Genomic DNA, 23,006 nt, shown 5'->3' on the forward strand with positions numbered 1-23,006 from the left:
TCTGATTTATACCCCAAGGCTCAGCCCTAGTCCTCCCTCTCACCATAGAGTCTTTTCCGATCCTCCCAGCCCCTACTTCCCCCTTCCTCAGCTGAGCTCTGGAGCCTCACTGCCTATAGTCACTGGACCCTGGACCCACGCTGCTTCCAGGGTCTCTCTTCCCTTGGGCATTATTATCAGCCTGAAACCTAGGATGGGATTTTCTTCTGAGGTTCTCATTCACACAGCGGTCTCCAAAGGGGGACCTGCACTCCCAGGGGATACAAGATGATCCACTGGGGTGTGAGAAAATGTTAGAATCTGTTTTTATACTTGTTTGTCTCTACCTTTTAAACTTTCCACATTACTGTATATGTTTTAAAATTACATATTACATTTGCATAAACACATTTGGCCCCATGGGGCAGGGACCATGGATTCCACTTCCTGGACTCCCTGAAGTGGCCAGATATAGTTGCTTGTAAACAGTAGATGCGGACTTCCCTGGTGGCACAGTGGTTAAGAATCCACCTGCCAATGCAGGGGACACGGGTTTGATCCCTGGTCCGGGAAGATCCCACATGCCGCAGAGCAACTAAGCCCGTGCGCCACAACTACTGAAGCCCATGTGCCTAAAGCCCGCGAGCCACAACTGAGCCCACGTGCCACAACTACTGAAGCCCGCATGCCTAGAGCCCATGCTCCACAACAAGAGAAGCCACCGCAATGAGAAGCCCACGGGCCACAGCGAAGAGTAGCCCCCGCTCGCCACAACTAGAGAAAGCCCTCACGCAGCAACGAAGACCCAACGCAGCCAAAAATAAAAAATAAATAAATTAAAAAAAAAAAAAAAACAGTAGATGCTCAGTACATACTTCAATTATCTCAGACAGGTAGGTATGGAAAGACTTAGCAGGAGATGGAGGCATGTGTGCACGTACATATGTGTACACACACGAACAGAAACGTGACTGTGCACGTACACACACACACACACACACACACACACACACACACAGGCCAACTTGCCCTTGTGAACCTGAGTCCTTGGGGGGACTGTGTCCAGTTGAGAGAAGCTGACAGGAGACAGGAGAGGGGCCAGGAAGTGAAGAGGAACCAGGCCTGGAGCAAGGCCAGTATGGCCACGTGTGAGGAGTAATTGCAGAGAACACCTCGGGCGGGAAAACCTAATGGAATTCCTGAGCAGAGTGGGCCAGGGGACCAGCGGTAATAAATAGAAATCCTATTAAGGTTGTGACTGCTGATGGGCAAGGGAGGTAGGGCAAGGGGAGGGGCGGGGAGGAGGCAGGCTGAGAGGGTCTTGAAGGGATGGAAGCTGCCCCACCCAGGCCCGGCCCTTGGCCTAATGACACAGGGCGTAGCTAGGCTCACAGGAGCTGCAGCCCTGCCGGAGCCCCCTCCCTCCTGTCCCTCTTGAGCTCTCTCTCACTCGTGGCCCATGTCCCTCCCTCTTAAGATTGGCCTCAGCCTGGCTGGCCCTTGGGCAAGGGGATGCAGGTGTCCTGGACCCCTCTGGAGTCTCTTTATGGCCTGGGATCCTCTGGAAGGCACTTACACTCCTTGCAAGGAAAAGACAGGGTCAGTGTTACCCCAAAAGCAGGAAGAAGACTTTTCCAAAGTCACCATTTATACAAGAGCCTCTACCTTTTAAATTTTATATTTTTTGTGTGTATGTTTTAAAATGTACATACTAGCTTAGTATGATGATTATGTATATACATTTCTAAATGTAGAACTATACATTGGAGGTGTGTGCTCAAACATTTTTTACAGGGTGTAGGGGGGTTGGTCCAAAAGTTTAGAGACTACTTATTTTTGCAGCCTTATTTATCCTCAGAATGTAGCAGGGGAGGCTGCAGCAATGTTTGTTTCTATTTTATAGATGGGGACCTGGGAGCCCAGTGATCCCTGGCATCCCTTCCAGGGTTGCACAGCCCGGGCCGGGTGCTGGGCTGGATGGCCATGCGTTCTGGGACTCACCTCATCCTTGTCCACCACCTGGATAAAGAGGGGGAGGGCAAAGCCGACCTGTGCCAGCTCAGTGATGGCCACGCTGTACTCGGAGCTGTTGAACTCTGGGGCATTGTCATTGATGTCAATCACCAGGATGTTAAAGGTTGTGGTCACTGTGGCATCAGATGGGGTGCGGTCATCATTCAGCTCTGTGCCCTGCAGATAGAGGAATAAACACCCCAGGGATGAAGGTGGCCATAGTCACAATAAAAGTCATCATTTACCAGGGCTTTCTCAATGCTGGGCACTGCGCTTTATGTGAATTATCCCATCTAATCCTCACCATAACTCCAGGAGGAAGATTCTATCATTAGCATCCCCGTTTTACTGATCTCCATTACCAATGGGGAAACTGAAGCTCAGAGAGGTTAAGTAACTTGTACAAGGACACACAGACAGAGTAAGTATCAAACTCAGGCAGTGGGATTCTAGAACCAAGGGGATGAGGTGGCGTGGGGAAGACAAGACAGATTTAGGGGTTCCTCTAGGGGCAAAGGGAGAGTCTTTATTCATTTGGCAAATGATGAAACTGAGGCCAAGAACATTTGTGCTAGCAGATAATCAAGACTTAATTCAGCATCTGCTATGGACTGAACACTGTGCTAGGCACTGTGAAGGTCTGGGTTGGACTCAGAAATAGACGGACTCAGACACCTGGGCACCCAGTCTCTGGGCCAGAGTCCTTGGGCCACAAAATACCCATTCCCAGTCCCATGCCAACCTTTTGAAACAGAATCTCTGGGCAAGAGGCCCAGGACTAGGTATCTTTTACCAGCTCCCCAAGGGATTTGGATTCACAGCCAAGTGTGGGAACTCATCCTTATATTTTATATAAAGATGGAAAAGCTGAGCTCAGGGTTGCACAGTGAGTTGGCGCTGGGACTAGGGAGCAGCTCTCTCCATTGGAGCTGCCTGCCTCCGTAGGAAGGGAGCAGAGACAGGAGGGGAGGCTGGGAGAGGGCCTCAGGCTTGGCTCCGGATGGGGGAAAGGCCGTGTTAGCTTGCCCTCCCCCGCTGGCCCACATGTGCACATCCGGGTAGAGAGGACAGAGCCAGTGGGCGAGTCAGGGCTAATCAATCCATCGCTGTCACAGGCCTTCTCAAGGTCAAGGAGAGCAACGAAGGGCCAAGCTGCACCATCCTTCCCACACCAATGGAAGGGCCTCCTTCCCAGAGCCCCTCTTCTCAGTCCTTGTACCACCCCCTCCTCTCAATCGAAGGCTGGGGCTGGGGAGGACCCCTCTGGCCCAGGCAGCATCTGTACCCTAAACGGGTTTCCCAGCGAATGCCTCAGCAAGTTATTGATTTTAATTAAAACCAATCATGAGTGGCAGGGGGCTGCAGGGGGCAGGGGGCTATGGCTGCATCACACTTTCCTGGGTGGGGACCACCACAGCTTCTGCCCCCTGCCCGCTGCATTGCTGTTTCCTAACCAGGTAATAGCTCCAGGGAAGCCACAAGAATTAGAAATGGGAGAAAACCCCAGAAATGAGGTAAACCTAAGAATCTGAGTTGGCTATATTAGAACTTGAAATCATGGGATAATAGAGGGGACCACGGGGTATGCACCCACTTGTGCCTCCTCACCCCTGAAATGGAGATGAAACTTGCAATCCTCTGCAGTTGTCGATAAGGGCTGAGAAATGCCCAGCAGAGGGCCCCTGACAAGGCCCACATGTGACAGGCGTTGGCCCTTTCTGACAGGGGCCCTGGGCACAAGCCCCGGGAATCAGTGCAGGGTAAGGGAACAGAAGTGACTCGCCTCCTGGACCCTCCACCTGGGCACTGCTGGAGGCTGGCACCACAGCGTGGGTATCCCCTCTACCCATGATGGAGGTGCCCACCGCCCACTCTCACCTTCACAGTCAGGATGAAGCCATGGCTGTACAGGGGGTTCTCCCGGTCCAGCAGGCCGTTCAAGGTCAGCGCCCCGCTGATGTAATCCAGGGCAAAGATGCTGTTGGTATTCCCTGCAAGAGGGAGAAGAATTCAGGATGTGACTGGGGCCCAGGGCAGGTGGACATGGGGCTGGGGCCAGGGCTCCTCTCTGGACATTAAGGACTAATCAGTTACTTAAAATGAATGCTGGCTCCAGGAGTAGTACAGAGAACTCTGGGGTACAAAGGAGCACATAGCCCAGGCAGCAGATGGCCCTGAATCACAGGATGAGAACATTATGCCCATTCAATCTTCCTCAAGGCTCTCTGACTGAGTCAAGGAGAAAGTCTTGGTTTGGTGCTTATATGTCTTTAACAGCCTGTCTAACACTTGCTTCTTTTCCTTTTTAACAGAGAGAGAGCAGGCTTCAGCCTCAGAGCCTTTCAAAGGGAGCAGTGCCCAGTGAGGACTCAGTGACTGCTATGTCTGAATATTTGTGTCCCCCCAGAATTCAAATGGTGAAATCCTAACCTCCAAAGGTGATGGCATTAGCAGGTGGGGCTTTTGGGCTTAGGTCATGAGGGTGAACCCGTCCTGTACGGGATTCGTCTCTTATAAAAGAGACCCCGCAGAGCTCCCTTGCCCCTTCCACCATATGAGGATTCAGCAAAAAGGCGCCACCTGAACCAGGAGGAGGGCCCTCACCCGACCGTGCTGACACCCTGATCTCGGACTTCCAGCCTCCAGAACTGTGAGAAATAAATTTCTACTGTGTATAACCCACCTAGTCTGTGGTATTTTGTTACGGCAGCCACAGTGGACTAAGGCAGTAGCCTTGTTTTGTTCCCCTTGTGCTTATTTTTACGGTCACTTCCTATTCTATTCTGTTCTTTCTAGTCTATTCTATTTTACTCTACTTTTCTATATGGCAGTGATATAAAGTTTCCTTTTATGATAAATATAAGTTAAAAACAAAATACAATTTTAGAAGTATTTAAGTATTTATTAAAATTTAAAATATGTATTTAAAGTACTGGCAAAAATCACGCACAAATGGCACTGGCTCAAATGTACCCCACCCCTCTCTCACCCACCAGCTTTGTCTTATGCTGCCCCACAGGTACCTGGCCCTCACGGTGGCTTCCGCAGGTTCCCCAGATCCATTCCTGCCTCCTGTCTTTCATCGTTCGCCTTGTCCCTCGGCTTCCCCGCCCTTCCTCCCACCCAGTGCCAGCCCCTCCTCCTCTTGCTCCAGGAAGATGGTCCTAATCTCTCTTGCTTACCCCTCCGGCCCTACAGGCAGTAGCTGCTGCTCTGTTTGTTCCCCAGTTGCTTCCTGTGTGTTAATGTGCTCCTTTCACCCAGCCTAAAAGTCCCCTGAAGATGGGGGGCTTTCACGACCGTTCCTCAAGGTACCTGGACAATGCTGGCACACAGTGGCAAGCATGTTCCTGAAGGATGGCTGCTTCCAGCCCACCTGGGCCCCCATACTTGCCCTCGTGCCCTTCTCATCAGGCTGTGAGTTCACTGGGAAACCCTCAATTCCACTCCCCTCTCCTCCTCATTGACCAGTGTGTTGGTTCATTCAAATACTTGCTCGCTCACTGCCATTCATTCACATATTCAGCAGTCCCCTGGACGGGTTGTCCTATGGCCAGGCCCTGTGCTTGGCGCTGTGGGGGACGCAGAGGTCACTCTGCCAGGATTTCTGATGCTGAAGCACTTACAGCCTCGTAAGGGAGCTCTGACACCCACAAGAATCAGCATCTCAGTTCACAGCAGGGAGAGGCTGTTCACACATAGGAAGGCTCAAAGAAGGAAAGCTTCATGGAGGAGGTGACATTAATTCCTTACACCACTGTCTAGCTGTGTGACCTTGGGCAACTTATCTAACCACTTTGCATCCTGGTCTCTTCATTTGTGAAATGAGGATAATAATGGATCTATCTCATAGGGTTATGAGAATTAAATGAATGAGAAAAAATATATACACATGTACAGGCTTCAAACAGTTCCTGGCACAAAATAAGTACTTCATAAATGTTGTTTGAGCTGGACCCTGGAAGACAGGTGGGATTGGGGAAGGGGGTGGATGGACACGGATTCCATAGGCGGGAACTAACATCCAAGCCTCCAACACACAAGGTGGACACCAGGATCGCCCATGGAAGCTGCTGTAACTCCCCGCTCCACCCCTTCCCCGGCTCTAAAGGGATCCGCACACAGGCTCGTATTCTCTCTTGGATTAACTAGGGCAAAAGTAGAGGGGAGACAACGTCCTTCTCTAACTTTAGACTCTGAGGCAGGGGCCGTTCTCAGCCCCCCTGTGCTGGCCGGCAAAGTGGCCCACTCCCAGCCCACTGCAGAGGTTGTCTGAGGCAGGGGAGAGGCTGCTGACGGCAGAGCCCGGCCGGGTCTCATGTCGCTCTCAGAGTGTGGGCTTTGGAGACTCTGACCTGGGCCAGGCCAGGGAGGGGACGTCACTTCAGCCTCCACTTTGCCTAAGCCTGCGTCCTGCGGCCTGGGTACCCTCCTGCGGGCTTTTGTACAGCTGCCCTTGTGGAGTGGGGAGGAAAGAGTTGCAAGGAGGCATATACATGCATGAATATAAAGGAGTTTTTTTAGCTAGGTATTCTGCTGCTGGGGAAACAAGAGGACATGTGCTTTCATCTGCTCATCATTAGCTAATCCACGCAGCAAACAATTATTGAGCTCCTACAATGTACCTGGGACACCTTCCGGTGGAGGATGTAGCCCTCAACCAGGTATTCCCGTGACAGGGTGATTAGTGCTGAGGTGGCTGAAGCATGGACAGCGCAGGGGCTGGGTCCTCGGAGCCCCTAAATGCTGAGCTGCAGGGCTGCCCTGAGGCAAGACCTCCAGCCTCTTGCCTCTCACACCCTCTTCCCCACCACACACACAGGCATGGGCCCCGCCTCCTCAGCGCCCCTGTCCGGCATCCCATCATTCCAGAGTTTCATATAAATTTATTCTTCCCAATAAAGGAAGCTATCAATGTTTACATGTGATTCAACTTTTATCTTTGCCAGTTTTTTCCTATAAATCATTCACAAACCAGAAGCCTCTTGTCGAACGATGTGCTGTGGTTTTCAGTTTGGAAAATAAGGTTATCTCCCCTGGCAAACTCAGTTGGGTCCCGCACTCAGCACCTTTGCCCTACTCATGGCCACACTGCCCATCCCCAACTCCGAGTCTGTCCCCAGCACATAAAATACCCCTCTCCCAGCCTAGGCACCTTCTCCAACCAACCTGCAGGCAAATACCCCTCAACTGGTACAAATTCAAACTCAAGGACCCTCTCCCCAACACACACACACGCACACACACACACACAAACACATTCTTTTTCACACATCTATCTGTGTGGAGAGTTCACCTCTCAGCCTCCTGCAAAGTACGAGTGACTAACTGCCAGGACCAACAGTCAGAAAGGGTTACACCCAGGGAGCTGACAAGGCCATCTAAGTGAGTCACTGCCTCTGATATTCCTACTGTCACCATGGCAACATGAGCACTCACTGGGATGCTGGCTTGGGCAGGGACAGGAGGTGAGCCCTGTGCCCCAAGCAGGGCAGGTCTCATTCAAAGACTGATTGACTGATCAGATCACTCATTCATTCCAGTTCATATCAAGCACCTACTTTGTGCAAAATGCTAGAGAATCAGCAGAGAAAAGCAGGCAAGGTTCATGCCTTCAGTCTCACACGAAAGATCTGCATTCAGAATAAAATCACACTATTGAGTGTATAAGAACTTGCTAAGCTAAGGCCCCTGAAGGAAAGCAACGTGGAACAGAGAAGCAGTTATGCCCTGAGTTCCAATCATGGCTCTGCTACTAGCTAGTTGGGTCACCTTGGTCAAGTTACATATCTGGGCCTCAGTTTCCTAGTCGATAAAATGGGAGTAATAATTTCATTTGGCCGGCAAAGTGGCCCACTCCCATTCCCACCCCAGAGTGTTGCTGTGAGGATTAAATGAGTTAATACAGTGTCTGGCACATAGGAACCTCTCAATAAATGTTGGCCGCCTGTCCTGCACCAAGACAGCACCATGGACCGTCTCCTCCACCCACCCCCACCCCAGGAGCCTGTGCCTAGAGCTTTCGCCCAGCGGGAGCACTAAGCCAACCCATCCTCTTGCCAGGAGAGCCTCACAACCAAGGGCCCCGATGTACAAGCTGGCAGCCCTGAGGCCAAGGCTGAGAACAAAACCCTCAGGTCCACAGGGCATCGCACCCAGGGTTCCGGCCTCGGGATGGGTCACCACTTCCTTGCTTCCCTCCTTTATCACCCCTCTCCCACCATCCTCCCTCCCCCGGGGGGCCGTAGGCTTGGAAACCATATACATAAGTTTCTCTGCTATCCTGGAAACTGATACCACCCTGTCAGCCCTCTGGTCTCCCAGACACTCTTTATCCAAGTCCCATGGGGACCAGGGGGCTGCGGGTGGCTCACCGGGGGATGCCTTTCACCTGTTCAGCCCCCACTGCTGAGCAGAAGGGCAGCTGCTTTCCCTGGGTCGACAGGTGCTGTCCTAGGGGATGTACCTGGTAGGGGAGGGGTCCTTGCAGGGAGTGAGGCTGCACCTTGAGCACCCTAAGACTTCTGGGAACTGGTGACTTAAAGCGTTCACACAAGGGAAGAAGCAGGTCATTCCTAGCTCTGCTGGTTCTCTTGTGGGACAGCCACATCCTCCAGGAGCTTCAGGCATCGAGACCTCTTCATATTTGCAAGAGGGAGGTTGAGAAGATGTGAATCAAGTCTGCAAAAGCACAAAAGGCTGCTGAAGGGAAGTCACAGCCCTCTTTCCCCTGTTTATTAAAAAATAGTAGCTACAGTTTGTTGAACACTTCCCTGTGCCAGGCACTGAGCTAAGATGTTTGCACAATTATATTACTCAGTCTTCACAATAACTTTAGAAGAAGACACCCTGTGTTACATGTGAGGAAGCAGGCTCAGAGAAGTTAAATAACTTGTTTAAGGTCACATGGCTGGTGAGTGGCTGGCCTGGAGTGAGATTTATGCCTCTCTTTTTCTCCCTGCAGGCGTTTGCCCTACACACAGGTTTGCACCCACTCTGTACCTGGCCCGGTGCTAAGGGACAAGGAACAGGGCGAGACAAATAAGAGATTGTCATCCTTCATAGAATGAGGTGGCAAATAAGTTGCTTTTTTCTCAAGAGGGAGTCCTAGTTAAAAACTCTCTACATTCTGAAAAGTTCTAGGTAAATTCCTCATAAAATGATAGAGTTTTATGTAGCAGCAGAATGGCCACGTGGCGATGTCCTCCAGGAGCTGGAGGGGTGGATGGGGACTAGAGTGGGAAGACAGGGGCTGTCAGCACAAAGGTGGTGACATATATAAGGCACTGGCAAGCCGGCCTTTAGGGCAGACCTATGGCTCCAGTGAGGATGCACAGGAAAATGTAGATAGAAAGGCAGTGGTCAGAGAGGCAGATGGGAAACCAGTATAGAGCCAGGTGCCCAGAGGCAGGCTAAGGGGAAGTTCTGAGAAAGAGATGGTTGACAGGGTCAAACAGTGCCGAGACAGGCTCAGGATAAGGAAGATCTGGCGAAGGTCCCCCATTTGGATCTTCAGATGCCCCTGGAGGTCAGACTGTGAGATATAGTGGCTGAGGGGGGCCCTGGGGACTGTTAGTACAGGTGCTGCTGCCCGGAGTTTGGTGTAATAAACAGGGAGAGAGGCCGAGTGGCGGCTAGAGGGCGCAGCAGAGTCAAGCAAAGGGCTTCTGTTTCACAGATGGTCAAAGGCAGAGGGAGAGGGAAACTATATTGGAGGGTGTGAAGGTGAGGGTAGATGGTCAGACTTGGAGAGCAGGGGGGTGGCTCTCTCTTTGGGCCTTGAGGGCTCACCCTCCCACCTCCTCCTTCCTTCAAGGCTAGCAGGCTCTCTCCTTCCCCAGGCGCCCCTGCCAAATCTCATCACTCCCACATCTTGTCCCCTTGTTATCTCGCCCGGCAGCATCTTGACCCATGGCAGAGCTGGGTCTGGGCGAAAAACAGTTTAGCAAGTGGCTGATGGTGCGTGTGGGAACACAGGCTGATGACTTTCAATTGCTTTGTCTGCTCCGCTGGGCTGACAGCAACCACTCTTGCTGCCCCCAAGTTAAAGGAAAACCAATGGCTCCCACCTTGGTCCTGTCTGTTCTTAAGGTCCATTACCAATGTCACCAGCCTCAGGAAGCCAGTCCTGGAGGCTGCACCCTCTCTCACTCCACTGAGCCCCAGAGCTGGGCTGGCACCCTCAGAATAGCCCTGTGCTGTGGGGCCTCCTCTGTTCTCACATCCAGAGACCCAGCGTCGCCTCGAGGGTAAGGGCTAGGGTGTCATGCTTCCATCCCCATGGTACCCAGAACAATGCTCATTACCTATCTGTTGGATGGCCTGAAGTTTCTTGCCCCCCCGTAGGGATTAGGAAGGGTCAATGAGCACACACTAGGTGCGGGCATACTCTGGGTCTGGCCATGCTGGGCCATGGGGTTGAGAAAAGAAGAAAAAAATGCCATGCTTATGAGGAGCTCATGATCTAGTTGGTCTTCTGGGCCCAACTATCATTCCACTCAAATGCTAGTTGCTAAATGGATGAGAGGACTAGTGGGACCCTCATCCCTCACCTGGCCTCTGACTCGGTTACCCGGCCCTCCCCAGGGCCAGGGCCAGGGATCCTCCCCAGGGAAGTGAGCAGACTGGGATATGTACCCCCTTCCCCCTGGTGCTCCCTCTTTCAGCCGTAGTCTCTGCCAGGAGTCTGTTACATCAGCACCCTAGTGAAGACTGCCTACTGTGCGTGAACTCGAAGGATGCAAAAAAGACCTAAGCACCAACAACAGATCTGCCAGTTACCTGCTGTGAGACCTCCTGCAAATTGTGAATTCCTTCGAGCCAAACCCCTCATCTGTAAAGTGTGGATAACAGCTCCCACCTCACGGGACTGTGTGACGATCAGGCGTGATCATGTATGTAAAGCAGCTACAGTGGTGCCTGTCTTGGTTCCCGTCCCTTCTTTCCCTGCTATGCCTGTTTTCTGAATACAAGAATTGGACCAGGTTAGCCCCAGCTATGGCCCATCTTATCCAGAATGAGTCAGGAGGGGCCCTCCCCACAATATCCAACATGCATTGTGCCTGGCGCTGTGCAAAGGTTTTTTTGTGTATATTTATATAGGATGTTACGGAAAACGTGAATGAACTTTTTGGCCAACACAATATATTTCAATTTTCACAAAGCTCCCATGAGATAGGTACAATTATCCCCATTTTCCAGATGAAAAAACTAAGGCACAGAGAATAACTGGTCCTAGGTCATAGCAAGGGGTGTAACAAGGAGTTAAACTCAGCTCTCACTAAGCTAAAGAGTTCATGTCCTATCCAGGGGCCTCTGGATTCCCCCTGCCCCCCCCACCAGGGGTAGCTGTTAAACAGCAACGTGTGTGCTGTGTATGCCGCCTGGGCCAGTGGGACAAGCTGGGCTGCAGGCCCATCACTGTCCAGTGGAGCCATATAATTCTGACTGGTACAGACTGTATCACTGCATAATGAAAATTGGGAGTCAGCCTGAGATATGGGCTTTGGGCAAGATATCTTATGAATTAAAAATTGTTACTTAGCTGCCTGCTGACAAAGGGGGCCAAGTCCCAGGTGGCACCTGGGCTGGGCTGCATTGAACACCTCTGTGACCAACATATGGCAACCAGCAGTGTGGGTTATCTTGGCTTTCAATCAGAGAAGGAGATGCAGTCTGAGAGCTTGCTGCCCCTCCTAAGGACCATCAGGGAGGGGGCAGATTAGGCCTACCCCCTCTCCAAAGCTTTCCCTGAAGCTGCCTGGAATGCTCACCCTGCAGATCTCGGTGGGTGCCTTATCTGCATTCAGGTCTCAGCTCAAAGGTGGTGGTGACCTTTGAAGGGGCCTCAAAGGAGCCCTCTCTAGTCACCCCACCATCCTACTCTCACCCTCATCACTCTCTTCTCCCTTATCCTGTTTTATTTCCTTCAAGCCACTTCCACTTTCTGAACATCTCTTTTCATCTGTTAATGTGTTTGCTTATTGTCTGTCTCCCCACACTGGAATATAAGCCCTAGGAGTGCAGGGACCGGTTTCTCCAAGTGCCCCTGGTGATACATAGTAGGTGCTCCACGAAGGCTTTTGAACGATGCATGGGCTGCAGCAGGGGTGTCAGGGCGCCATTCTGAGGCTAGTGTAGAAGGTTACAGGACAGAATGGTACCAGGGTGACTTAAAATGTCACACATCACAGAGACCATAACTGCACCAGGGCTATGAGGAAGAGTCAGCCAATTAGCAATTCCAACTGGGACTATCACACCCACCCTACCACAGTGACATGTTTGTTTGAGCTGAGCGCATCTTGTTAATTACAGTTATTACCGACCAGTCAGGGAAAGACGATCTTTGAGCCCCCCGCAAGCAGGTGGGAATTGCAGTCTGCTTGTCTTGTAGGCGTTTCACCAGAACGACAGTTTTCATCAAGCTCAAGTACACCAATAAATGATCACCTCTCGTAATAAGACCACAGACCGGACTCTGACTAATCTGGCTCCAAGTTATGAAACATTAACCTGAGTAGCCAAGGATAGTAAAGCCCATTATGTTAGGGTTGCTAAGGGTCAAGCCAGGCCCCCTCACCTACAGCAGCATCCAGCTCCCCACCTATAGGGAGAGGCGGCCCCTGGTCCTCTGACGACACTTTAATGGGGGTCAGCAAGACATGGCCAGGGGCCAGGGCTGCGATCAGAACCTCCTGATTTCCTGAAAAACCTTTACTCTGTAACCAGGCGAATTTCTCCAAAGGGAATAATCAGGGATGTGCCCACAGGTGCAGCTCCCAGGATTTTCACCGTGGTGCTGTTTACTAAGGAAAACTGGCAACAACCTAAATGTCCAACAATAGGGATTAATTACGTTATGATACGAAATTCGGTCATCCACTAAAAATAATGTTGCAAAGAGAAGTTTGTGACTTGAAAGATATATGTTTCAGACATTTTCCCCCCAAAGGAGTCATAAAATAGCATAGTTCCATAAGGCACATTTTTTTGTTGTTGCTTAAAAAATATATATATAGAAAAAGGAATGAAATGTTGAAGAAATGTTGACAAAATGTTAACAAAAATGATCTCCGAGTAGTGATGTGACAGCAGTGCTTCTCAACCTCAGCTTCCCATGATGTTTGGGCTGGAAAATTCTCTGCTGTGGGAGACTGCTCCATGCATTGTGGGGCGGTTAGCAGCATCCTTACCCTCTAGCCACTAGAAACCAGGAGCACCCCTTCTCCCAGTTGTGACAACCAATAAATCTTCAGACCATTGCCAAACGTTCCCTGCGGTGAGGGTTGAGGGGGCCAAAATCATTCCTGGTTGAGAGCCGTTGTTCTAGAGCCATTTCAATGTTTCCTTTTTGATTTATGTGAATTATATTTGTAAAAAGAATTAATATAAGTACCTTAAAGAGTAATCCCCAAAGTTCTAGAACTCGATAGTGGTGATGGGTGTACAACATTGTGAGTATATGTAATGCCACTTTAAAGTGGTAAATTTTATGTTATGTATACTTACCACCAAAAAAACCCCAATATTTGGTGATGTGTGTCTATGTGTTCTAAGTTGGTGCTAGATGTGGGCTGATTCGGAAACGGATTCACTTTAATGAGTAATTCTTTCTCTACCTGGGTTACCACCATGACTGACAATAATTTGCTGAATTTAATCTCCATGAGGACAGGGACCTTTCCCGCCATGGTCACTGCTACCTCAGCCGGATGAAGGAAGGGATTTACTCAAAGAGTTTGCAAGGTACTGGAGAGCCTGAACAGCAAAAGATAAGGTCTCTGCACCGGGGTGGCATCAATCTAGGCGAGGAAGCTCACGGGGCCTGGGGCAGGGGATCCTCCGCCAGGCCTTGGAGGGCTGGGTTTGGGTCAGTATGGAGAGGGGGAGGGCATTCTGAGCAAAGGGCTGGAGGGGACAATCACTTCCAAAGTGGGGAGCCAGTGGGACAAGCGGAGTTCACACGAAGTGGTGTCAGGAGTGGCTGATGCCAGGAGGCCGGACCCTTGAATGCCGGGGAAGTAGTTTGGATTTTTGTCCACAGCCATGGGGAGGCCCTGGAGGCCGGAAGGCCTGTTGGTGATGAGACCATGGACTGGGTGATGGCAGTGAGAAAAGGAGCAATAACCAGGGCCACTTATTGTGGGTTCTGAGCACTTCCCATGTATTGGTCAATTACTTGTCACGGCAACTCCACATGCCAGGTGGCATCATCATCATCATCATCACCATCATCATCATCATTGTTATTCCCATTTTACAGGTGAGAAAATCAAGGCACAGAGAAATTAAATGATTTGCCTAAAGTCACACTACCAGTAAGTGGCAGAACCAGGATTCAAGTCTGTCTAACTCCAGAGCCTGGAGGCTTAGTTCACACACCAGGCTGCCCCTAAGAGACAGGGAAGATGCATGCTTCTGCCCGTTGGCAGAGCAATTCTGAGCTCACTGGATTCTCAAGACACCCTGCAAGGCCAGCACTGCTATCAGATGAGTTAACTGAGGCTCAGTCAGGGAAGTGACATGTTCAAGAACACCTGGTTACTTAGTGACCAGGCTGGCATTAGAACCTGGGTCTTTTGGGTCTCAAATGGCCCTCCTAGCTGCCGTGGTCTCTGCTGGCTGGGGCTGGTGCTCCCTTGGCTCTGGGGGCCAGAGATTGGCCAGGAGAAGACCAAGGTGAGGAGAAGGGAAAAAAAGGCTGACTTGCTCACTTGACTGGAGGCTGGTTACCTCCAGGACCCCGGGCAGGTGGGCCCAGAACACCCATGCCCAGCCTCAGCAGGAGCCCCTCCTTGGGCCAAGAGTGGGCACTGAGGTGCACTGGGTCCCCGGACCGGCCCACATAATTCACCTGAGGCTTGGCATTCAAGAGAGTGTCAGGGCTCTGGGAGATTTACAGGCTCCGATAAAGCCATCTCAGCCTGCGCATAGGAAGCGTTTGATATTTGATGATCTGAAAGGCCTTGTCCCAAAGGGGGAGTACGAGGGGGGAAGGAGGAGGGTTTTCTTAAGAAAACAAAGAGGATGATCAGATGCCCAAGGAGAAGGAAGCACGAAGGCGGGTATGTGCTGTCTGTCATCCTGGTGGGGCCATCACCCCCACCTCCAGCACCCTTGCACGGATCCAGCACTGAGACATGGGAAAGGCAGGCCCAGGGGACGGGGCTTCTTGGGGAGTGGGGCATCAGAGACCACCTACCACACCATAAGGCCTCTCTAATGAGGCACGGGGTGGGGGCTGGTGATGGGTAATGCCCCCAGGGAACCCACCATCTAAGGGGGAAGATTGGCCACCCCCGGGGGAAGGACAAAGCATATATATAAAGAAGCTGACTGAAGAACTCATAAAGGACCTGACTAGATGCACGCTTGTGGGCTTGTGGTCCTCTCTGGGCTTCAGTTTCCTCATTGGGGGTGAGAATACCTGTCCTATTCACTTGGCTATTTGGAGGTTCAGTGGGATAAGGGACCAGAAAATGCTTTACAAACTGTAAAGTGCTGAGCCTATGCTGGGTATGTGTCAAGGATAGTGAACCTGATGCCTGGGGCAGGTGGAACTAAGCAGTGCCTGGAATTGAATGATGTTAGACAAGAAAGACTGGCGAAGAGGGGCAGGGTGGGGTGCAACGCCAGCTGTCGGTGCACACTGAACCTGGTGGAAGAGGAGGCTCGGCACTCCTGAACCTTCCCTTCCAATCCTATTTCCCAGGGTCTAACCTCTTCCTCTAAATGCTGCTTGTTCAGTTCCTTGGCTTGCCATCATCGTGACTGGGAAAAATGTCGGCATCGGAGAGCCCTGAGTTCGAATCCTAGCTCTGCTACTTCCAGCCACGTGACTTTGGGCAAGTGACCTCACCTCTATGAGCCTCAGTTTCCTCACCTGCCAAATAGGGATGATAATAATAGAAGGTGCCTCCTGTGGAGGCTGGGAGGATTCAATGAGACGACAAGCACGGAGCTGGCACAGAGCGATGCTCCCTGAATCCCCGCGTCCCCTCAGCTCCCCTGCCACTTTCCTCCCCTGAGTGCTGAACCCACAGCTGCCCCTCCTTCAGCCCCAAGTACCGCAAGTTCCGGAGTGAATGACTTTCAAATCTGGGAAGGAGAGCCCATCACACACACCTTGAGCTGGGTAATTTATGCATCAAATTGTGCTCCGTCAGGGCTCCGCGGCCCAGAAATAGATGTGGTCGGACGAGGTTCAGGGAGCCAGCCTCAGACACAGTTATCTTCATAGAAACTGGCTACCAACTGGCAGAAGCGGCCCAGGCAACTGACCTTGAGGGGCTCCCTGAGGGCTGAGAAGCCCCCCTCAGTCTGGTCCCTGCTGAGTCCTGAAGAGAGGAGGGAGGTCTGCCTGGGCTCAGGAGGATAGCTGGTGATCCCGGGCAAGTTACTTTACCTCTCTGGGCCTCAGGGTCCTCTCCTGTTTAAAAAAGAGGGGGCTTTTCTATGGCAGCGGTTTTCAAATTTCTTTGTTTTAGTAGCAAATCCTTTAATCAGACAAAATCTTTTCCAGAAGCCCAGTATATAAAACAACCAAAGCCAGAGCTAGCTGCCCTGGCTGAAGCAGATGAGGGGACTATGCTGGAGTCCAGCACTCAGCACCCCCCTGACCCCCAGAAGGGGCCCTGAGGGATGGGGTTGGGGGCTTGGGGATTCAGGGAACCTGGAAGTCCCCACGGACTCTTTCAGTTTTAGGAGTCCATGGTTGTCTATGAGAGCTTAGCCAAGGATGCACGGCCTGACATACCATCTGGGTTACCCGAGGACCAATAAACGCTGACCTGGCAGGTAAGGTAAGGTGTTCAGAGGATCAACATTTTTTCGTCTGGATCAGATCTTTTTGAAAAGGGCATATGTTGTAGTGCCTAGGACCAGGGCTAAAATCTCAGCATCATTCCTCATAAGCTGTGTGACTGTGGGCAAGTTACCCACCCTCTCTGGGTTTTAGTTTCTTGGCTGTTAAAGGGGAGGGGTAATAGTTGTCTCATGGAGCTGATGGGAAGATGAAAGCAGGTAATGCATCTATTTAGTTCAGCACATAGTAAGTGCTCAGTAAATATTAGTTGTTATAAATTCTTTTGGAGAAGGAAGGAAACTCAGCACTCGACACATCCTTTGCAGCTTAATCCTCATCGATTACTAAACTGAGGTGAGAGGTAAAAAAAATTTGTCCCAAGTCACATGGCTGGTAAGTGGTTGAGCTGAAATTTGAACCTACAGTGTTTGATGTCAAAGCCTGTGTTTTCTCTCCTACTCCTCCCTAGAATCATTGCTTCTAGAAGACCCCACCAGGAAAGCTCCAGATTGTGCCAGGCCCAGTTTCCTGATGTCGGAGGGTTTTCCAGCATCTGGTCAGTGACTCAGAATGTGACATCAAAGCAGATGTTTCTGATCAGGGAATGATGAGGGGGGCAGGGGGGAAAACTACAGATTTACTTAAGTACAAAACCCACTTGACAATGTGGAAAACAAATATTGTGTTCTACTGAATATGAGTCAGAATCATCATGAAAAAATGGCAAATTCATCCTTCAGGGCAGGAGCTCCCATTGTGAAAACTGGAAGGTCGGGGTTTCCCAGAGGGTGTCCCCGGGAACTCTGATGCCTGGGGTATAGGAAAGGCCAACTTTTTAAAAGTTCTGTGGTCAAATACATTTGGGAAATGCTGAACAGGCATCTTCGCTGCAGGACTTGTTAGAGCCTTTAATGGGCTAATGTGGCTTGTAACTTGCCAGGACAAGGATGTTGTGATGCGGCGTCTTTCCAACTTATGTGGCTATAGAATCCTTTTTGCAAAGGCTCTCTTGAGGAGTGGTATGGGAAACCCACTGCCCTCCGGTGGGCTCTCTGAGCATGCAAGGTAGATGTGTCCAGTGTCAGAGATGGGAGATGCTTAGAGCCCACCAGGTTCAAACTTCTTCTCCCCTGGGGAACTGAGGGTCAGAGATGGTGAGTAACTTGGCTAACATCACACAGCAAGTTAGAGGCAGAGATGGCACCAGACGGGTCAACCTCAAGTCTGGCTCAAGTCTGGGCGCCCGTCCAGGACACAGTTGGATGTGGATCCCAGACCAGGTGTGGGTCCCCTGGCAGCTTTGGGACCATACTTTAAAAAAAAAAACTTTCTACTATGGAAAATTTCAAAGATAAACAATGTAGAGAGATGAGCACAACGAAGCCCTATGTACCCATCACCCAGAGTCAACAATTATCAACATTTTGCCAATTTTCCTTCTTTTAAACTCACCCCTCCCCCCGGCACTGGAGTTATTAGAGCCAATTCCAGTTCATTCTTAAATACTGTATATGTCTCTGATAAGGACTTCAATGTGGACAGACATGCCACTATCACATGAAACAAAGCTGATGATTCCTTAATGTCACCCAAGACAGACCATATGCGAGTTGGGGGCCATTTCTGAGACTGATGTTAGGGTTAGAGGTGTTAACCCTTGCTTCTCAGAGACCCAGCCTCCGAGATCACTGAAAATGAAAGAAAAGGTCCTTTTAACAATACCTGTCAAGTTCCATTTCTTAAGAACAAAAAGAAGAAAGAAAGATCAGAAGTAAATACGGCAAAATGTCAACAAATGTTATCTGGGTGGTGAATATATGGAGGCATGTTATGTCAGTTTCTGTATTTTTCTAAATATTTACTATTTCACATTTGCCAGTGATCCTGGCCCTACTTCTCTGATGAAGGCCAGGGGTCCTGGACTGGGGTGTGTGTGTGGGGGGGGGGTGCGTGGGGTGAGTGGGGTGGGTGACCATTTCATCCTGGCAGCCTGGCTTCCAGAATGCCCTCATCCTCCCAGCATGAGCATCAGCCCCAGATGTCTCATTATGTCTCCAGGCCCTGGTCCCATGCGCCACACCAAGTGGATGTTCAGAATGCTTGATGAGTGAGCCCAGCCAGACAGGGAGGGGTGTCCCGAGACATTTCCGTTCCCTTGGCTCAGACAGGCAGGAACTTCTGCTGAGCAAGCAAGAAACAGGAAAAAGAGAGATGTCCTTGCCTTTTTGGCCAGGGAGGATGATCAGCCACCAAAATCTGTGTGAGGCCTTTGATCACTTTTTTGAAATAGAAAGGCCACAGGTCAGAGTTCAGGGTACTTCCAACTGGGCCACCCTCAGGATGCATGGCCTGGGGTCCTTCTTGATTAGAGGGGCTAGCCTGGGCTACAGACTCCTACTTCCTTGGCAGGAGGGGAGTTTCTCTGGGATGCTCCCAGCACAGCTGAAGGGATGGGTACCCTATGGTACCCCCACTCCAAGCTCTGTGAATGGATACTTCTGGGGTGGGGGAGGGGAAGCAAAGGATCCAGCTGAAGACAGATGGCATCTTTTGGGGATGTTTTGCAAGCTTGAGACTCTCAGGGCCCATGGAAAAGAGGAAGTAAACCCTTGTTTGTGAAGGAAGCTCCTGGCACTGCCCCTGGCACCAAGCAGAGCCTCAGAGCCCAAACACCCTTCATCCCAGGCCAGACGGAGGGCAGTCTTTGACCTTCGGCCCCCTCCAACCTCTGCCCAGATGTGCCCACTCTCCCTCCCAGCACTGAGCCCCAAGCAATGCCAGCTGTGGCAGCCCCAGCCTGCAGCTCCCCCGTCCAAAGATGACTTATGGCTTTAATTACCGAGAGCTGGGTGTGAGTGTCAGGAAGAAGCCAGCCCCACCAGGCTTGGCTCCTGTCGACAAGGGGCTGCCAAGTTGGCGAGGGCGGTCCTGCATGCTGCCACGCTGTCCCCCACTCTCTGGGCGGTGACAAGGTCCTCCCTTCCCTTCTGGGGTGCCTGCAGCCTGCCCACCTGCTCTGAGGGTGGGGTGGGGGAGCATGGATGCAGTGGGGTGTGTGGGCAGAGTGGCTCTGAGGCCGGCCCCTGAGAGAGCTTTGTCTAGAGAGTTGTGGGAAGATGCAGGAGGGATGAGCTGGGGTAGGGAAGAGCAGGCGAGGCCCAGGTGGGGCTCAGAACAATGACCAGGCCCTCCCGACGGAGAAGGGCTGCCAAAGAAGCTGGGGTGGTATGGAAGAGTTGTGAGCGGCTGGACAGACAGATGGATGCAACTGACATGGTTCGCATGACGAACCCTCCAGATTATCTTTCACCTGGCCACCCCAGTGGGCTTCCAGCTGGTCTCCCTGCTTCTCCTCTTGCCCCCTCTCCAGCCCATTCTCCAGCCAGCACATCTTTCAAAGGCCTGATGCAGATCAAGTTACTCCATTGCAGTGTCTTCCCAGTGCAAATGGAATAACCCCAACTCCTCGGCCTGGTCTGCAAGCCCCTAAATGATCAGTCCCTGTCCAGCTCTCTGACCTCACTTCCTACTCCTAATCCTCTACTCCCCACTACACTGAAGCCTCATCAAACCTCTTTTTCCAGTTTTCTGTTTCTTAAATATACACAGCTTATTGTTGTCTCGGGGCCTTCGCACATGCTGTTTCCTCTGCCTGGAACTCACTTCCTGCATCGCTCCACGTGGTTGTCTCCTCCACTGTTGCTCAGGCCCCTCTCAAATGTCACCGTATCAAAAAGGTCACCACCCCAGCTAAGTGGCTGCAGCTCATTCTCCATCATACCTCCAGCCCCTGTTTTATTTTCTTGTAAGCCCTTGTCACTCTCTAAAATGATCTTGTGCATTCATCTGTTTGATTGTTTATTTTCTGTCTTTCTCACTAAACTATAAGATCCGTGAGGGCAACAGCTTTATCTCTCTTGTTCATGGCTGTGTCCCCAGAGCTGATACATGAGAGGTGTTGGATAAATATTTATGAATAATCAAATGAGCCCCAACTCTTTGTGTTATAAAAAGGGACAAGGACCTTGACACTGCCCAGCAAGCTAGAGGCAGAGCCGATAGACCAGAAGCGACTACCCTGACCTCCAGGACCAGGTCCCCCTTCCTTGCTCTACTGACCCTTCTTTGCGTGGGGGGTGAGCTACCAGGACTGCCAGCCTCTGCTCCCTTCCTCACCATAAAAGCCCTCTAGGGAGGCAGGCTCCAAGGTCCACTGTGGGGGTTTTGAGGAGCTCCCCCCGGTGATGGAGTGACATTTTCCTGCACCTGTGGCAGCTTCAGGGCAGGGCATGTGGGAAGTGGCGGGTGGGGAGAGCTAGGGCAGAGTAGCTGAAAGAGCGAGCCTGGGAATCAGGTCCCTCCCTTGCTGCTCTGGGCCTTGGTTTTCTCATCTGTGACTTGGGAGGGTTGGACTGGATGGTATCTGGGTCCCTGTGACAGGTGAGCCCCATGAAACTGGGCCCCTGATGTTGGGAGAAAGATAGAGACCGGCAAGGGGACAGGTGAAAGCACGATAGTGTCTGTTCTGCTCCCCTCCCTCCCTGACCCCAGCACCGCCACAGGCTCTTGCCCCCGGCCCGCGTTATCAATCTCCCTCCACCTGGAGAACACCCCTAAATGAAATTCCTATTGGCATGAAGCCTGTGATATAACAAGTCACTCGCTTTGCCTGGGAAATGAAAGATGATAAGGCAGAGTTCCTGGGACAGAGGCGATCTCCATAAATCTGCCAGGGTGTGCTGGGATTACTTTGTGGGATTAATTACGTGTCCTTCAAACAAAGACCTGATCTCAGCGGCCGAATGTCCCCAACCTGTGAGGGAGGGAGCCTTGGGCGGTGGCGGGCGGGGTGGGGGTGGGGGGGACCCTGGGCTGAGGGGCAGGCCACAGGGCGGGCTGCACAAATGGGGCACTTTAAGATACCAGGTCAGCACTTCACTCCTCCTGGAAGACCCTGCACTGCTCCCTCCTGCACAACACACCAAGTCTACCTGCTTCCAAGACTTTCTGCAGCTTGGGCCTTCTTGACCTCCAACAACCCAGCCTCCCCTCCCATCTGTTTCTCATGTCAGTTCAGGGCAACACTATCTCCTCTCCTCTCCTAGTTACACTCCTACTGCCCAGAATTGGGGGGCTTCCCAGCATGGATGGGAAAGTTCTATGTACAGTAGACAGAATAAGGACTGGACCAGGAGCCAGTTCAGTGTCTACCACTTCTCCAACCATATGACCTTGAGTTTCTTGAACTCTCTCAGTCTCAGTTTACCCACCCATAAAATGGGAACAGCATAGGCAAGGTCTGTACATGACAGGGTTCTCATGAAGACCCAGTGGGGCACGGTGGCCCATGGAAAGCACGTGGACTTCAGACTCACATAGACCTGCCATTTCTTGGTCTAGCATGACCTTAAATGTTACATAACCTTTCTGAGTCTGTTTCCTCCTCTGTGAAATGGGGACACTGATAGAGCTTGTTGTCAGCATAAGATACAACCTCTGTAGAGGGCCTGGCATGACATCCTTGGGAGGGATTCCACTGACATCCTCATTACACTGCAAGAGGAGTGCGGTCACAGTGGCTTTCTGTCTTCTGCTCTCCCCCCAGGCTGGTGCCTTCTCCCTGCTGAGCCCACACTGTGTGCAAACCTCCCTCCTCTCCCAAGTGGAGCCAAGCAGAAGGCATCACTCTTGGAGCCAAGGAACATCAGTGCTAATCACAGGGAGGCTGCCCAGGGCCAGGCTGAACACCAGCCAAGCCCCAATTAGCTGTTCTGAGTCACAAGGGCCACGGAGGAAAGGCGGTTGGTATAGCCTTTGGTTCCCTGGAAAAATAAGGAGGGGGATGGATTTCATGGTAGAAACATGGATGTTAGATGGTCACCTCTGGGTGGAGGTGGCTGGGGTGTGACAGAAAGGTCCTGGATGTGAGATAAGGGTGGCCATGCCACATGTGACTTGGGCAATCCCAGGCAGGCCACACCCGGTCGGCTTCCATGGTCTCATGGGGTGAAATGGGAAGGCCATCCCTCCCTTGCAGTGTCATCCTGAGGATGGATTACTTAGGTGAAGGCCCCTGGCAGCTGCTCAGGCACACATGAGCCCCTTAGGAAAGGATGGCTGCTTTCTAGGTTCCCAGGGAAATGTGGATGGGGCCCAAGCAGGCCTGCAGCATTCAGAGGCTCATGTCCTAGGGGCCTGGTGGACATGT

At 51.5% G+C, this 23,006-nt stretch overlaps 1 protein-coding gene across 1 annotated transcript in view; it reads right to left on the reverse strand.

The window, feature by feature from the left end:
• CDH23 (cadherin related 23) overlaps positions 1-23,006 on the reverse strand; it is a 428,638-nt gene that overhangs the window by 217,474 nt on the left and 188,158 nt on the right. Inside the window, exons 10-11 of the mRNA XM_061181180.1 lie at positions 3,871-3,983; positions 1,981-2,169 (exon numbers count right to left, since the gene is read on the reverse strand). Of these exons, the coding sequence (XP_061037163.1) occupies positions 1,981-2,169; positions 3,871-3,983 (302 nt within the window). The remainder of the gene's footprint in view (positions 1-1,980; positions 2,170-3,870; positions 3,984-23,006) is intronic.

Source organism: Eubalaena glacialis, chromosome 1, assembly GCF_028564815.1.
Source record: "Eubalaena glacialis isolate mEubGla1 chromosome 1, mEubGla1.1.hap2.+ XY, whole genome shotgun sequence".
NCBI classification, from domain to species: Eukaryota; Metazoa; Chordata; class Mammalia; order Artiodactyla; family Balaenidae; genus Eubalaena; species Eubalaena glacialis.